The 17,807-nt window shown below is 38.1% G+C and overlaps 1 protein-coding gene across 4 annotated transcripts in view; it reads left to right on the plus strand.

Moving 5' to 3' along the window:
* Window positions 1-3,438, plus strand: part of LOC140365881 (macrophage-stimulating protein receptor-like) — a 31,485-nt gene extending 28,047 nt beyond the window's left edge. For all 4 annotated transcript variants that reach the window (XM_072452465.1, XM_072452466.1, XM_072452469.1 and 1 more), the window contains exons 19-21: window positions 68-233; window positions 306-442; window positions 1,032-3,438. In XM_072452465.1, coding sequence (XP_072308566.1) covers window positions 68-233; window positions 306-442; window positions 1,032-1,272 — 544 coding nt within the window. In that variant the 3' untranslated portion in view covers window positions 1,273-3,438. The remainder of the gene's footprint in view (window positions 1-67; window positions 234-305; window positions 443-1,031) is intronic.
* The last annotated feature ends 14,369 nt before the right edge of the window (window positions 3,439-17,807 follow it).

Here is a 17,807-nt window from a genome sequence, read left to right on the forward strand (position 1 = left end):
AACAAACTAAAAATGTGGTAAATGGATTGTTATTAATAATATAACGTTCAACTGACCAACCCCCCAGGCTGGATGAAACCTTCACAGTAAAAGTGGCTGACTTTGGAATGGCGAGAGACATCTATGACAAAGAGTATTACAGCATCCAGGACCACAAGAGGGTCAAGTTACCGGTGAAGTGGATGGCCATCGAAAGCCTCCAAACACAGAAGTTTACCACCAAGTCTGATGTGGTGAGTGCAGTTACTCTTCCATCGCCCGTACCGCTGTTGTTTACGTGTATGACGTATGTTCTTGCGTTGCAGTGGTCGTATGGCGTCCTGATGTGGGAGCTGCTGACCAGAGGAGCTAGTCCATATTCAGGCGTGGACCCCTATGACATCACTCATTACTTGTTAAAGGGACGCAGGCTCCCGCAGCCTCAGTTCTGCCCTGATGGACTGTGAGAATATATTGCTTTTGTTTTGCTCCGTGTCTGTGCCTGGGGGACTGTGCAATAGAAACTGCTGTTAGCTCTAGAAATCAATGAGATACAAGATAAAAGTGAGAAATGTTTGCCAAGTGATGGAGAGAGAATCTAGCCAGCCCAGTGTGGTCTCTTTTTATAACCAGTCTCTTCTGGTGGCTTCAGAAGAGTCAAATCCCATTTACTAACACGTGACTATAGAGAGTACTTTTAGGTGTACTTTTTAACATTATATTGAAGTTAAAAAAAAGCTTGATTTTGGCTCTTAAAATGTCCACAATGAGTATGTTGTCTATGATTATATTGAGACCAGAATACTCTCCATTATTGATTAATCTAATAATCTTGACATTCCAATTAGTATTTAAAATGCTTTTTTAACACTTTTTTGGGGGGTATTTTTAATATGTCCAATGCATTTTACTTAGGTTGGACAGAGAGTTAAAGCGCAATTATGATATGATAATATTGTGAAGGGAAATTAGCTTTAAACTAAATAATATAATAATTATAATAATAAATCAAACCACATTTGTGTTCTGAAATACCTGTTGTTTTCTTTCAGATTCACACTGATGTTGATGTGCTGGGATCCTGAGCCCGACCACAGACCCTCCTTCCACAGCCTGGTGTGGGAGGTGCAGCAGATCCTCTCTGGCCTGGAGGGGGAGCACTACATCAATCTGAAGGTCACATATGTCAACCTGGACCAGCCCAGACCGTACCCACCCATGCCAGACTCTGCTGACGAACTGGAGGAGGATTCAGACAGGGATTCAGACAGGCACAGTCCAAGTGAAGACTGAAGACTGGAACGACTCCTTCTCAACGCACATTAAGAGGCTCATTAAGTACTGTTTCTGGGGAAGTGTCCAAAAACTTGTTGACTTTTAGCACTTTTTGTCTCCATGGGAACAAGCAGGTGACGTCACCAAGTATGTTTTTGGCAATGAAAAATGTAATTTAATAAACGTTATTTTCCTGAGGGCTGGATCTTTCAGAGGGCCAATGCACAAAATATCCCTAACGCCCTAATCCCTAATCAGAATGTTTGGAGGGCTTTAAGTTGAATAGGTCTGTAGTAGAACAAGACAAGCAGGAGGCGGCCCCTCCACCAGAAAGATTACATATTGCACCTTTCATTCAGATGGGGGCATTAATCATGATGTGGTGTAGATAGATAGAAATTCAGAATAATGCACCTTAGCACTACATAAACGATAAGGTTGTATGTGTTTTTTTTATTTTTTATATTTCTTATGGAAACACCACATTGTAGAATATACTGTACTGCTCCCATCTTAGTACATGATGTTATGATATTCTAAAATATAAAAACAACCAATGGTGCAAGGACCTTAATGCTTTTATGTGCCAAAAACACTATGGGAGTTCCTTCAGATTAATCTGAATCCAGAACTTTGGTTCTACGACAACTTTCAAATGGTAAAATGGACAAAATGAATGTATTGTGTGTCAAATTGTGTAAATAGATATGTATGTGGCCAGCATTTTGAAATGAAAATTCTTGATATAACATAAGTTATTACACTACAATAGTAACCTCCCGAAGATCCTCAGACTTCCAGAAGGATTGAAAAAGTAAAAAGTAGGGACCACTATAATACTGTACTTTATTGCTCTACATTATAATAATAACATTATGTAGAAGGTTTAATTGGTCACTGATCATTTATCATATATTTTATTGAACAAGTGCCATTATCAACTCTCCTGTCTAGACTCACTGTTTGCTCGCAGATCCAGGTTCTGAAATTGAGGCATTTTTTTAGCGCAGAAGTTAACTTCACAACTTGGTGTAACATAAAAATACTGTTACTACTAATACTGAGCAACTGTTCACTTGGCCCATTGTTAGTCTAGCTTTGCAGAAGCATTGTTGGAAACCTTCCAAAAATTGAACAATTCCATTATTAGTGTTGTCATAATGTCTGGGTTGTATATATTTTTGGAATGGTATAGTATAATATATTTTAAACAAGCAACTGTTGATCTTACATAAACCAGAGCTGTCCGCCATTAGAGGGCGTCCTCACTGCAGCCACACTGAGCTGTGCTGCACTGAGGATCCACAGACACTAATCATTTCAACAAGGAAAATGTTCCTCTGCTGCAAGAGCCGTTCATTCATGATTCCAGTTCAATGAAATCCCGGGAAACCTAAGATTGTAAATGCACTGATATTTGTTGTTATTGTGATGGGGTTTTTTTTCTACAAAGAACTTTTTAGAGTACTGTATATGTATAACTTCAAAGGGGAATGTTTTGTCTGTGATATTTTAATGAATGCTTATTTCACTGCAATGCAATAATTTATGTCTTCAGCTTTAATTATGATCAGTCAAAAAAACAAAACAAAAGCAGCTAAATGCTGCTGATGGTGATTAGATTAGATTACAATGTATGTAATGCATTTGTTTGTTTGTTTTTATCTGAAAGTAATTTTTCTTTCAAAGCGACAGCAGCGCTCTCTTCCCTGCTTAAGTTACAGGCTTTGAGGAGAATATGCAGATGGTTGAATGCATTGATTATACAACTGGATTGAATAACATGGGTTTTACTTTTGTTGTTGTAGAAAGTGGGGAACTCACAGGGTTTTGGCCCAATTACAAATAGTCTTTGATAAATGTGGATTATTCATCAAGATCAGTTTATCGATTCGGTTGCGTATCCTCGAATATTTTTGGCATACGTTCAAATCCGTAAATATATGAATGGGTTACAAACACATGTAAATCTCTGGCAGGTTTACAGTTCTCACACAGTTTGAATAATTTAATGATTTGTTACAAATAGCACAGACGAATTTCAACCTAATGAAAAGTTGTACATGCACAGGTTTGTTATGAACTAAAGGTAAAGCAGTAAAAATAGTGCCGTTTTGAAAGCTCAATGATCTGTGATTTAGCAATCATGAATAAATGAACAAGTCCCCTCAGTCCAAACTCTCATTTACAAGTTTGACTGTATTGGTTCTCATTACTTTCAACTCTCTCTTTTGCCTGTCAAACTACATAGAGCAGTGAGTCCCGAGTCGAGGGAAGTGCGCTCCTGCTGCACAACTCGAGGAGTCTGGTCTAAAATTCCTTTTGTTGTCTTCCAAATGTGTACTATGTTTATGAATATTTTAGACTTCTATTATATACTGAGTTCTATGAAGAAGGCTTTGGTAGCAAAGTATGAACGAACAAACCTCACACGGCAGCTGCTGCGTCAGCAATGACGAACTGGGCAATAACAAAAATAGATTTCTGCAGCGTATTATCCCAGTGTCACAGTGTCTCTTTTACCTTTCTGAGGAAAGTATGCTTGTACAGAACTACATTCAATAAACTCTCTTATTTTAGATCTGTATCACAATGCAATGTTTGTTATTGGCCTTGTAAAAAAGAAAAAAAAGAAAATTGTGTGGGCCACATTTGGTCCCCAGGATATAATTTGGACATCGCTGTTCTAATTACTCCAATCAAGGATTTGTTTTTCCTGGTCACCATCATCAGCCTGTTATAAGTAAATAAGCTTTACAACATTAAAGGAAGAATTGAATGGAATAAAATGATGCTATAGCTAATTCAATTCAGTTAAAAAAAACAGCTCACACAGTTTCAGACTTAGAAATGTTTATTTAGGTTTTGCATGAGTAAAGATAAAACTACCTTAAGTGTTTTTCTGTTATGAGGGAAAGTCAAAGTGATGACTTTGCACTGTAGCCGCAGCGGCCCGTCAGAGTCGGCCTGAGGATTTGTGCAGTGCAGCAGCTGATGTGAAACCGCCTGAAGCTGTGAGCGCTGCCCTGGGCTCAGTGTGGGCCTCACCCGACCCATCATCACGCCTCCACTGGTTTAAAGTAGGAGAACATAATACACATGCAGCTGTTTGGAATGCAGTGTTGGGTCTACAGAATAAAAACAGTGGCTCTTTGGTTTAGTCTGGATTAACACAATCAGCTCTTAAAGCTGCACCTACACACACAACTAGAGAAGAATTTGTTAACATCTACTTCAAAGCCGGATTTAAATAACTTGTGATATATTTTTCTTATATTTTTACAAATAAACCCTGCACAAAGATTTTTTTCCTGTTCACCTGTAGTGTCTTGCCTTAAAGTTGCACTGTGTGACTTTTTGGTGGAGGGTTTGATCCCTTACTTGTCTCCTGCTGTGAAATATTCCAGACAAAGCAATAACACCATGGGGAAAATCAAGTGGCAAACATTTCACCTGAAGTGTTACATATTTGGAACACCTTTAACTGTGTCAAATTAAATATTATTATTATTATTAGGCGGTTAGCACTCTTGCCTCCCAAGAAGGAGATCGTGGGTTCGATTCCCGGACCAGACCAACATCACATGATCTCTCTGGATGGAGTCTGCATGTTCTCCCGGTGTTACCGTGGGTTCTCTCCGGGTTCTCCGGCTCCTCCCACCGTCCAAACACATGCATGTGTTAGGTAAAAATTGGTGACTCTAAATTGGCCCTAGTGAATGAATGTGAGCGTGAATAATTGTCTGTAATGTCTATGTCTCTGTGTTGGCCCTGCGACAAGTTGGCCACTGTCCAGGGTGTACCCCGCCTAAGGCCCGAAGTCACTGGGATAGGCTCCAGTCACCCGCGACCCCGAAAGGGAACAAGCGGTAGAAAATGGATGGATATATAATATAATATATATATATATTATTCAAGACCAAGAGATTTATTTTATTAATTCAATGATGAAAAATAAAGAATCTTGAGTGGAATGAATTTCATTCAACACATTTTAAGATAAGATAAGATAAGATAATCCTTTTAGATAGCACCTTTTAAATATGTCTTGTGATTTCTGCAATATTAAAGAATAGTTTCATGTGTTTGAGTTTGGAATCAACCATTCATTTCCTGTTTATGTAACATTCTTCATTCTTCAAACTCTTCTCCACCTTCAAAAACGTCATTGTTTGTGCTGATGTCTTCACTGCATTGAAGACTGTGAATGTAATCTGCCTCTCCTTGAACCTGTAAACTATTACACAAAAAGGCCAAGGACCACAAACTCCAAGTATCAGAAAATAAACGTGGAGTGAATCAAGCTTCCATTTCCATTGTGGTGTCTGGGATCAAAGCTAAATTAAACGATTTAATTCAATTTTAATGAAAGCAATGCACTGTAATGAACCTGTAATAAATCCACCAATCATTTTCACAAGTTTATGTTGTTTTAATTTTCTTTCATTCTTAAAAGTCTTATTCTTAAAACTGTGCATGTCGTTCCTGACAGCAGCGTGTGAATGTTTCTGTCCGTATCCTTGAGCCTGTTCTCTTCTGTGGATGAATAGGAGTCAGTCGCTGTGCGCTCTTGGAAACATTGCGTCGTGTCTCTGGGAGTGTGGCAGAGGGGGTCGCAGATGGACACAAGTGTTGTGTTTGTTCCTGTGTCGGTGAATATTTTCACAGATGGGATAATTATTACATTCAAAGGCGAAACACTCAAATTTGCAGAGCAATGAAAACGTTTTAGACGACACAAGGCCATGGCTCACACACAGCTACTGTACTTGTTAAGAATGTCTTTTCTCCATCTTGTTGTGAAACAGCAGAGCAGTTTTGTGAATTCAAAATGTATGAACTGACTATAACACATCTTTCTCATTACGCATGTAATGAACATGCAGGTTTGTTAAGTACAAAAAAAACATATATATTTTGTGTATTATGATTCAGTACTTTCAGTTAATTTGTTCCATTCTTTAAAATATTTTGCATGACATTAGTGATGACTTAGTTTGTGATGTTACAGAATATAAATAAAACACTTTTAGTTGCTTGTTATAAGTCACTAGTTGATGATTATGAAAAGGCAAATGCCTGTCACAAACCAGCACCAGGGAGACTGCAGGGGAAACAATGTGCAAAGTGCCTTGCCCAAGGACACAATTACAATTTGCACACTGAATGGGAATCGTTTAGTTAGTGAGCGACCCACAAACATAACTTTTGTCTTACAATGGTAATCAGTCCAATTGAATGAACAAACTGTTGGGGGGATTTCATGCTGATGAGTGACTTTGCCCTCGTGATAAATGTGTTTGTGAACTGTTTAAACATCTGCTTCACAAAATCCTGTTTCTCTATTAGTTGACCCGTTGCTGTTGCCGTTGCAGTGTACTGATTTAGACAACTGTATTTTAGGGTGACACTGACTTTGACACTTTCAGAGAAATACTGAGTCACTGTTCATGTCTCTTCAGGTGAAAAGTGGAACTGGAGACGGATATAGTATAGTCAGCATAGTTCTCACTGCCAAAAAACTACCAAAATATACACATGCATTTCAAAAAGCAATAATAATAAGGTACAAGTCAGGATTTTTCCTCTAAAATGAACAATTGTAAGTAGTAACCCTACAAAATCACACAAAATATCTGGACTTATCTGCTTGTGAGAAGATGCTGTGGAGGCTAAATGAGGCAGTGAAAGAACAAAAGAGCATTTTTTGTTTGCATGTCGGAATTGCAATATGGCCTAATTTGTTTTACATGTATAACAATTTAACTGTTGATGTCAGGCTGCATAACAATGGCTTTTATAATATTTGGTTTGGGATATTTAAAAGGGACATATTATGCTAAATCTACTTTAATGAGGTTTTAACCATTTCCTCATCATTAGTTTACTCACAGTTGTATTTTGATTCTTGCATGTTTGAGTTAATCTTGTATTGTCCTGCATTTCTGTTTACACCCACCCCGTATCCCCGCCAACATCCATGTACTTTACGATGTACGATTATTTGAAAAATTAAGACTCTAACTGACACATATGGTTCTGAAATGCCACGTTTCTACAATAAAAACATGCAAATAAAAATTATGAAGAGGCGGAGCTTATCATTTATTTACTGATAAGAGTTTTGCTTCCACTGCTCAAATTTTATCTGTTTCATTCTTAGAGTTTTTATCCTCTGCACAGCCTCAACAGTCAGTGTTTAAGTTGCTCTGCACTTTTGTTGTAACAATTAGCCACGATATCTGCCTTTATTCGCAACTGCAAAGAACGATCAACAGCAAATGACATCACAATAATAAAATCATGTAATATCATTCCCATGTACGCTGCTGCTGGTCCCCAAAAAATGTCACCACAGAACAGGGGGTCACGCTCTAATATTTAGTTGGACCGCCTTAAGTTTTGATTACAAGTTTCTGCAATATTACAAGATTTATTACCATCCAGTGTTCCATTATTTTATCTCAGCTCATACCAAAGACTTTCACTGGTTCAGATCTGCAGTACATCAGTTTCTGCTTCTCCTGAAATCTTTTCTCTGTTTGATGCCAATGATTTGATCTTTTCCATGACCACGGGATTTGTCTTTCCACATGGTTGTTTCAGAAATGAGAAGCCGCTCACTGCATCAGTCGGATTTAAATACTGTGTTGCAGCTGAAATATCATCAGCTGCAGCAGGAGGAGAGGACCTACTGTATTTGCTTAGTTGAATCCAAGTTGTGACTTTTATTTTGGACGTGTCACATGTCACATTCACTGTCCTTACAAGGCCCGTCCTTATGTTTGAATTTGTCAATGCTTTTTGTTACCGTCGATGTTTTTCAATAAACCATTGAGAAACATCGAAAAAATCTAACAAACCGTTTGATTTTTTTGCTTTGGAAAATACAAATAACTTTAGAATTTAGTGTTGTTACACACAACATACAAGTTGTAAGGAGTCTCTTAAATTGCCAATTCTCTTTTTTTTTGTTAAATGTAATCTGGCCTTTGTTGCATGTCTCATTGCTGTAACCCCTGCTCTCTTTTAACATTACACAAATGTTGCTTCAACGCTCCACAAAACTTTCATATTCTTTCATAATTTTCAGAAGTTGACCAACTTATAAAGACTGAATAATATATTGAGCATTATGTAATTAAGGTTTGAAGTACTTTTGGATCTGACAAAAGCCTTAATTCAATTCAATTCAATTTATTTTTGTAACGCCCAAAACAGCAGCACCAGCAGTTGCCTCGAGTGGCGACAGTGAAAAAAAGATTAAACAATGTTTAAAGGGACTTGGCAAAGTCCCAGCATGCCATGTCTCTTAGTGCTGACCATCACTAAAAATACCAAATAGTTTTATTGTTCTTGTCTATAGCTCAGTAATTGGCTGGTTCAGACTGTATATCACACTCTCCATTGGCAAAGCCTGTGTTAGGTTTTTACTTTCACACTTATGACCATCCGAGACAGAGCAGCGTGTACTCTCAAAGAAAATTGTACAGAGGAAATTGTAATTATTTTACATAAGTAGATCTGTTCATATCCAATGGTTTAAGTGAATAAGTAAAATAATAATTAAATAAGTTTACTACAAAACAGCTCAGTGTGAAATACTGAATATTTGTAATCCAAAGCACAGAGAGCTATGCTTAATAAAATACTTTTTTATGGTACTTAAATTAGAATATAATTTGATTACCATTTTACATTTTGTTCAATGTAAAATGCAATATTGATCGTATAGTAAAGTAATAGGCATTGGTCCATTGACTTCGTATTCAAAATTGCAGCACTGAGAATCTTAGCCTCTTCAAAGCGCAATTTCATCATAGCACACAACAGATTTTAATTTATGTGTTTTATTTTTGAAGAATACTGCAAACTTTTTAACCCTATGTGTATGACTTGAGAACTCATGAATGTCAAATTTTTGCATAATATGAAATAAATATTAGTTGTGACAAAGACACAGTGTGAATAGAGGTTTTGATTTGCAGTGTGCAGAAGTGGGATATAGCAGAGTTAAAGGTTCCGTTATGTGCTCCAGACAAAAGCAGGGTTGGCAGATGTGGAGCCTCTGGGCCACAGGTTGTCGGTTTAATCCCAGTTCCCGCAGATTGTATCCTTGGGCAAGACACTCAACCCACCTTAGAGTGTGTGTCTAGATGCCTGTTGGAGGTAGAACAACGCTATGTGACCATTGCATATGTGTGAAGTTGTAAATGTTATGTTTTGTAAATTACAACCACTATATCATATATTATTCATTCATTCATTTTCATTCATTTTCTACCGCTTTTTCCCGTTCGGGGTCGCGGGTGACTGGAGCCTATCCCACTGACTTTGGGCCTTAGGCGGGGTACATCCTGGACAGGGACCAGCTCGTCGCAGGGTGAACGCAATTAGAGGGTGAACACATGAAAACCTATTGACATATTGAGCCCTTTAGCTATCTGTTTGCTTCATGTTGCTAAAATGGATTTATAAAACATTTACATTAAGCAAGTGCTGACCAAACTGACCACCCAAACCTCAGCCATAACCATTCATCACACATATTTAGACTTAAAACCAAGCTACTTTGTTATAAACTTTAAAACAGCACTACTTGAGAGGAGATTTTGCATGTGCCTCTTGCCTTAACTTCCTGACCCCAGATAGCTGTTTCACATTTCCAACTTCAATTAACAAACTTGTGTTTTGCTGTCACTGGTCACATCCATCTGTTGTGTGGCCCCACGACTTCAAAGAATAAGGACTCAGCTAACCCGGCCACTGCACTTGTCCATCCTCAAACTCTTTTCTAAATCTTGGGTCTATTTGTGAAGACTTACATCAGATAAATGACCTGTTGTATTTTGTAAGTACAGTATTTTTGGTGCTGTTGCGGATGATAGAGAAAGTGATCGGTGTTGTCGTCCAAAAGCCTGTTGTGGTTTGTACGCCTGTTGCTATGGAAACTAACATTTGATGGCAAGTGTGTAGGAAGGCACTGAGATACACGGGGAAAATTAGCGTTAGTGTGTGTGTGCGAGTGTGTGTGTGTCTGTGTGTGTGTGTGTCTGTGTGTGTGCGTGTGTGTGTGTGTGTGCGTGCGAGTGTGCGTGCGAGTGTGCGTGTGTGTGTGTGTGTGTCTGTGTGTGTGTGTGTGCGTGCGTGTGTGTGCGTGTGTGTGTGTGTGTGTGCGTGCGTGCGAGTGTGTGTGTGTGTGTGTGTGCGCTAATCTATTCACGATGTAAATGTAAAATTGTTTGGAGAATTGATGAGGTTTGGGAGATGCGCGTTGCAAGTCCGCATCCATTCAGACATCGGGCAACACACTGCGATGCTCCGTCTCATTATTTATTCAATGATTATTATACAGTATATGCCTCAAAGTGAATATCCGACTCCAAGCATACACTACAGTAGCAGCATGTGTTTTTCCTCCCTTTCTTTCAATACAATCTACATATTATCCAAGCAACAAACTGTCATCCCAGCAGCATCCTGTTAAGGAGACACATTTCTGATTAGCGCTACATAGGAATTAGTACGTCAATGTGGATTCTCGGTGGATCAGGCTTGGCGAAAATGCAAAAAAATATAAAAATTAAAACATGACTAACAAATGAGTGTTATGTGGTTCAGTGGAGTGTTTCTGTCCATTCCTGCTCTGTTTTGAGTGGGAGGGAGGCAGAATGACCCTTCAGGAAGTGAATGTATATGTGAGGTTAGTACAAGCAGTCCCAGGTGAAGTTTTAACAGGTGCTTTAAAAGGATTGTGTATATCTGAGAGAGCTGCATCACTGTATTTATGGACCTCTTTGTCTCTTGGTATGTTTGGACAGCACAGATTCTCAAACGTGTTCAAAGGCATCTGTTATTTTCTGGGTTTTGTTCAGAAATCGGCCCAGATAGATTTTTTGTCTCTATCTGGTTTACTTCTGGTCTAATTCTGCCTTTAATCCTTTAATTTTAGACCTGATGTCTGGTTCAAGCCTGGTTTAGTCCTTGCTTAGCCCTCTTTATATTATGTACTCTATGGTACATTATTCAGATCTAGGACCCCACCCAATTTATCTGAGAGATCTGGAATTATTATTATTATTACTATTATTACTATTATTATTATTATTATTATTATTATTATTATTATTATTATTATTAAAATAATAATAATTACTATTATTATTATCATTAGTAGTAGTATTAGTAGTAGTATTCGTATTATTATATTGTTTATAAACAGATTTACATCTGAAACAATTTTACATATTACAGTCATACAAGTCATACAGTTTGTTTCAGTTGAGGTTGTGGTAGTTTTGCAGTGGAGAAAAATACATTTTCTCTCTTGTATACTCATAAATTAGCATAAAGAACAGTGCAGTGCTCCCAGTGCAAGGGACAGGTTAATTTAAGATATAAAACGTCTAAACTATGTTTATTTGTATGTTTGGGGTAAATCCCAGAAACAACTTTAAAAGTTATAATTTACTGTATTAAATGATGGTTGAATGGAGCATTAAGCATTATGCGCACACTTCCACCTTAATCACATTTTTATGGTAAAACCCATTTGTTCAGACCTTAAAGGGTGCACATGTAACTTTCTGGAGTCTGCCACCTGCTGACCTCCACTGAGATGTTTTAGGTTTAAGTGATATCATCACTCTTCTGGATTTAATAGAAATCAGTTCAATTGGATTCCAATTCACGGAAGTGGCATTTTTGTGATTTTAAACTGCTCCAGGGTTTAGAATAAAATATGCTTTAAATGTCACATTATAATCTGGGACTAATCTCTGGCCTCTCAAAGTTGTGAAAAGCACTTGTAACTCTGACAATATACCGCATGTCCTCCCTTCTCTCATCCCCATTTCATGCTAAAGCTGTTCTATCTAATAAAGCCTTCGGAAAAACAACAATCAACAACTTATGAAATCGTGGGTTCAGAGTCTTTAACAAACCTGTTGCTTAGTTTCCTACAATATTCCACAAGCGAGCATTAAACTCATCTGTCTCCCCGGAGACACCATAAGGCCAAATTGTTGGTGGATCTGTTTGACTTTGTCGTTTTTTAAGCCAGTTTAAAAAAAAAAAAAAAAAGATACATGTACTAGAATGAATGCCATACTGTGGAACATTCCACGCTAAAGAATAACATCTCCATGGAAAAGTAGCAAATCTCCCCATCAGAAAGATTTACATAATACAAGTCATCCCATAGCAAAAGGTTTCATACATAATATTTTGCAGTTGTTTCAATGGCAATCTTTTGAATCCAGTTGTTGTTTTACGTTATAATTTACGGGTCATGACAATGGGCACTCAAAAACGTCCCAAAGTCTTCACATTGACAAAAACGTAGGCCTCATAGAGACTCGGGAGTCGCTGATCAAACTTATGGACATCCGGTTTGAGCCTTGATGCGGTCGCCATGGTAACCTCAAAGAGCACCAAATGTTCAGCTCGACGTGTGAGCGAATCATCTGTGACACAGGCACCGTCCTCAAAACAAAACTGTGTCTGTAGTCACTATGGGGACAACGACACGTGAGAGAGGCTTTTTTAGAGTGATGTGACGTTCAGGGAGCAGAGGAGCCAAAAGATGTGCAAAATAATATAATTCATGTGGATCCAACTCCAGCATTAGATTTGACGTTTCAACCTTTTTAACTCAAAAAAAAGGGGGGGAAAGACATCTTCTACTGTTGTCTGTTTAAAGGGGCACTGCGTAACCTTTTGGAGACTGTATTGCTCTGAAATGTTCCACAACATGGTATTAAAAGTATCTGTCAAACATTTGGTATTTTGTATTTTTAAAATAAAATATACATTATTATACTGTGAGCGGGTTCATCTCTCCGCAGAGTTGACCTGTAACTTGCCGTGCTTGTCTCCATGAACATAAAAGATGCTATACTGGAACATTTCAAGCAAAGCAAAAACATCTCTATCAATAGAAGCAGGTGACGGACCTCCACCCAAAGAGTTAGCTGAGGCACCTTTAAAACAACACTGTAAGATTTAAACGTAAACTTCTTTTGTGTGACTTCTGTTTTATTAGTGACTTTGTGTGTGTTTTATCAGAATCACAATTACTTTTATTGCAACCGACCGGCAGAAGGAATTGGTATCAAAAATAAAGTATAAGAAATCAGTATCAGAGTAAATATGTGAAATAAGTGAAAACCAAATAAAGTACCTTCACAACACATATTTTTTAAAGTTTCAATTATTCTGCAAGCCTCACCTTGTTTGGAGGCATTATTCTCTGACTCTGGATGGAAAGATGAATTAAAGCTATGGCTAATCGGTCGTACTTTGCAGTTTTATGTGACTGAATCATCTTGTCTTAATAGCTGAATTTAACACAAGGTTCAAGCATCGACATGATTACCCTCAGTGGGCCCTTGTACCTCTTGTGTAGGTAAAAAAAATCCACATCTTCATCTTTAAGAAAGCACTATACACTTGAAGTAAGCCTCTTTCCCTGATCATGAATGTGTTTTTCCCTCACTGCAGCACACCTAGCTCCTGTGTTTGCTTCTGAAATTGCTGCAGTGATCTCAAGGTCTGTGCTGCTGCTGAAGCATTCCTTCTTTCACCAAAGGTTCCCGTCCGCTCCGACCCCCCGAAATCTACCGCTCTGGTTTCTATGACAACTAAGTTAAGCTAAAGTTGACTCATCTTTCAAAAGCTCTAGAAGCAAACAGTGGAAAATAACCAAAAAAATATGTTTGAAAAGAAGAAGAAGAAGAAGAAGAAGAAGAAGAAGAAGAAGAAGAAGAAGAAGAAGAAGAAGAAGAAGAAGAAGAAGAAGAAGAAGAAGAAGAAGAAGAAGAAGAAGGAGAAAAGAATGGGGTACTGTAAGAAAGAAAAAAAATCACAGAGATTATGGATAGTAAACATGATTGTTCTGTATTCTCAGTTACTGGTTTGTCCAACAGAAGCTTTAGTTTAATATTTTACTTGCTTTCAGATGTATGTAGGAATGTCAAGATTATTAGGTTAATCGATAATGTTAGTTCAGGTCCAAAGAACCAAAAAATTATTATTGTGACAATGTTTGAAAGAAAATTAAGTACTTTTTGTTCAATATATAGACCTAAATGTACATAACTTTTTTTTATCTGGCTGTTTTTGTCACGATTAACTTTATTTTGATCATTTTTGTAAAACAGTAACATGTCAGTCCAGCCCACATGAATCAGAATCAGAAAACTTCACATGTATAACATAAAAAAGGGCCTGCATTAAAGAAAAACAATTTATATCTACTATAGCATAAGAATAAAGATAGGCTTACTATGTACACAAAATTTACAGTTACATTTACAGATGAAGTGCAGAAAGTGAACAGTGCAGTGAGGGATTGATTAAATCATAGTTAAAGTGACTGTTCTTGTGACAAGAGGTTCTGGTTCTGATGGACCGTAACCTCCTGCCTGAGGGGAGTGGCCTCCTGCCTGAGGGGAGTGGTTCAAATAGCCCGTGTTCAGGGTGAGAAGGGTCGGCTGTGATCCGACCTGCTCGTCCCAGAGCCCTGGAGACGTACATGTCCTGCAGAGATGGAAGTCTGCAGCCGATCACTTTCGCAGGCGAGCGCACAAAGCGCTTTTGTCTCTGTTTGTCCCTGGCTGTGGCTCCAGCGTACCACACGGTGATGGAGGAGGGCTGTGACTTTCCTGAAGTCCACGATCATCTCCACTGTCTTCTGGACATTGAACTCCAGGTTGTTACCGCTGCATTAGGACACCGGCCGGTCCACCTCCCTCCTGTCCTCCCATCCCCGTCCGAGATGAGCCCGATGAGAGTGGTGTTGTCTGCAAACTAAATCAGTTTTACAGAGTCGTGGCTGGAGGTGCAGCAGTTTGTGTACAGGGAGAAGAGAAGAGTAGAAAGTACACAGCCCTGTGGAGTTCCTGTGCTGGATATTTTTTCTCACAATAAACAGTAAAATGTTATATTTTGTCATTAACGTAGTGTGTTACCTGGGATGCTGTGGGTCTATGAACACACAACCCTTTAACCGGCACCATTCAAATGACTAAGCTAAATTCTCATTTAAAAAAAAAATAGGGGAGAGAATTCAATGTGACACTGAAGCATATTCTTTTTTTTGGACATATTGTGTATATTTGACTTTCACAATCTTAAGAATAGTTTTTTGTTTATTCATGCATGCTGAGTAATTTATTGGAAATAGATCTGTTTCTAGGTCGTTTTAAATCAATACTGTGGTTTACAACGAACAAAATACTAAATAAAGATCTAAAGATAGTCGTTGAAATGATAGCTAACATCTTTTTAAAGAAGATATTAATCATCTTCTTTAAAAACTGTTGTTCTACTGTCTTAAAAGTCTTAACTCCCTCATTGCAAAAAATATGCCACATTAAAAAACTGTTGCCATGTCCTTTTTGGAAAAGCTTTAACCTTCGCTCTTTTCTACTTGAGATCACATAGAGAATGCTTAACTATTTATTGTCAAAAGGTGGGTTTGGTTTAAAAAAGCATTCCATTGATAGACTTGGATTAAGCAGATGCAGCCATGGTAACGTGGTGAGGGATGAGCGAAAAGCACATGGACTATTCTTTTTTTTTTCAGTGGAGAGCAGCACAGGGTGGAACTGCCTGCAAGCTCCGATGACGCACGTTCACTTTTTGCACATGCTATGACATGCAGGGAGCAGCCAGTTGGACGGTTGAAGCGATGGTTGTTAATAGCAGCATACTGGTTACTAATTGATTGATTGTCGAGATTTGCACTAAACTGACTTGTTAAGGTTTTTAAATAGTAAAAAGGCTGGTGAAGGTCAACTTACACGTGGCTGTATTGAACAAAGGAGATGGGAAAAGAAGAGCACAAGTTGAACAGAACAAAACCAGACTTGCTTGTAGATTTGTGCGCACCATAAATTCACATAGATTAAAATGGAAATATATAACAAAATTGCAAGTGTGTGTAGCATTCATTAGTGTAATTTGTAGGGAATAGAATCAGCTAAGCAATGATGAAGCATGATTACTGTAATACCTATTTTGCCTTTTTTGTGTGATCCACTTTTTACTTTTAAAAACTAATTATCTATGATATGTTACTCTTAGAGGCAACAGGTTTGATCATAATATGAAAATCTACCATTTTATCACTAATTTGTTATGAACATTTGCTATGAACACATGTGTGGTCTTCGTGAGAGGGGATTGGAGCACAGCCTTAAGCCCTGAGTGCAGCAGGTCAACGCAAAAAAGCCATCGTTCACTCTGACAGTAATGCACTACATGGTCAAATAAGAGTAATGTGTGTCTGTGGACTGAGGATGACAGCACAGGGAGGTCACACACACGCATGCTTGCGTGCACACGCGCGCACGCACACACATACGCACACACACGTGCACACACACGCGCACACACATGCGCACACACATGCACACACATGCGCACACACACGCGCACACACATGCGCGCACACACACGCACACACCTGCACACAGGCACGCACACACACGCACGCACGCACACACACACACACACACACAAACACACACACATGCACACACATGCCTGAACTCAAGTCTAAAACAGATGCGTTATAAGAGATTTAAGATATATAGGCTCACATATAGTTAATAACAATACAAGAAAATTGCATTGCAGAGTCAGTGTAAAGTTGTAGTAATGGGAAGAATACTTTGAAGATGTATTTAGTTGCAGAATACTGAATACCTGTCACAATCCAATCAGAGTACTGTATTCTACTCAGAATACGTTCATGTTAAGTATTAAACATTACATTATAGTGTAAAAACATGGCATAAGAATAAAACTGCTCTTTGTTTTTGATTCACCATTTGCATTTGTTTCGCTTTATCACTAATTGAAAGGACAAACTGCACATGCTCTCACTATAAGGTTTTCACTAATTCAGTGCAGTTGAAAGCAAAATTCTGTGCTCAAATACCATAATGTATTCCTCTGCTTTCTGAACTATAAAGGAATACAGTTATTCAAAATGAGTGTTCTGAATATGTATTTTGCATGTATTAGGTTACTTCCCGACACCAAGCTTACATTAAATTTACTTACAGGTCAGATCTGTGTGAGGCTCACTCACTCACATGTTATTTAATGGATTTTATCATTAGAAAGACCTTAAAAAAGCAATGATGTTTAAGGCCATACTGTGGAACATTCCTTCAGCAATAACATCTCCTTGGAAATAAACAGGTGGCGTGTCATTAGCTTCATATATACACCTTTAAGAGGAAAAGCTCCATGTTGACAAGACAAACTTGACTGGAGAATTGGTGGATAAAGTTCATAAACAGAAGTTGGGGCTACTTTGAATTAATTTGATTTATTTGGGTGAATTGCTGCCTGAGAGTTATATTAGCTAAAACTGCACTGAGGTACAAACAAACAAACAAACTAACAAACAAACAAACAAACAAACACAATTATATTCTATTTATTTATTTATTTCAAATACAAGGTGGTCCATCATCAAACTAATTCTCTACAGTCAGATATGTGATCCTAACAAACCCCATTGCCATTCCCAGCACCAG

This window comes from Eucyclogobius newberryi, unplaced genomic scaffold, assembly GCF_026437365.1.
Source record: "Eucyclogobius newberryi isolate DKJ021-1_F unplaced genomic scaffold, fEucNew1.0.hap1 SCAF_19, whole genome shotgun sequence".
Classification (NCBI taxonomy): domain Eukaryota; kingdom Metazoa; phylum Chordata; class Actinopteri; order Gobiiformes; family Gobiidae; genus Eucyclogobius; species Eucyclogobius newberryi.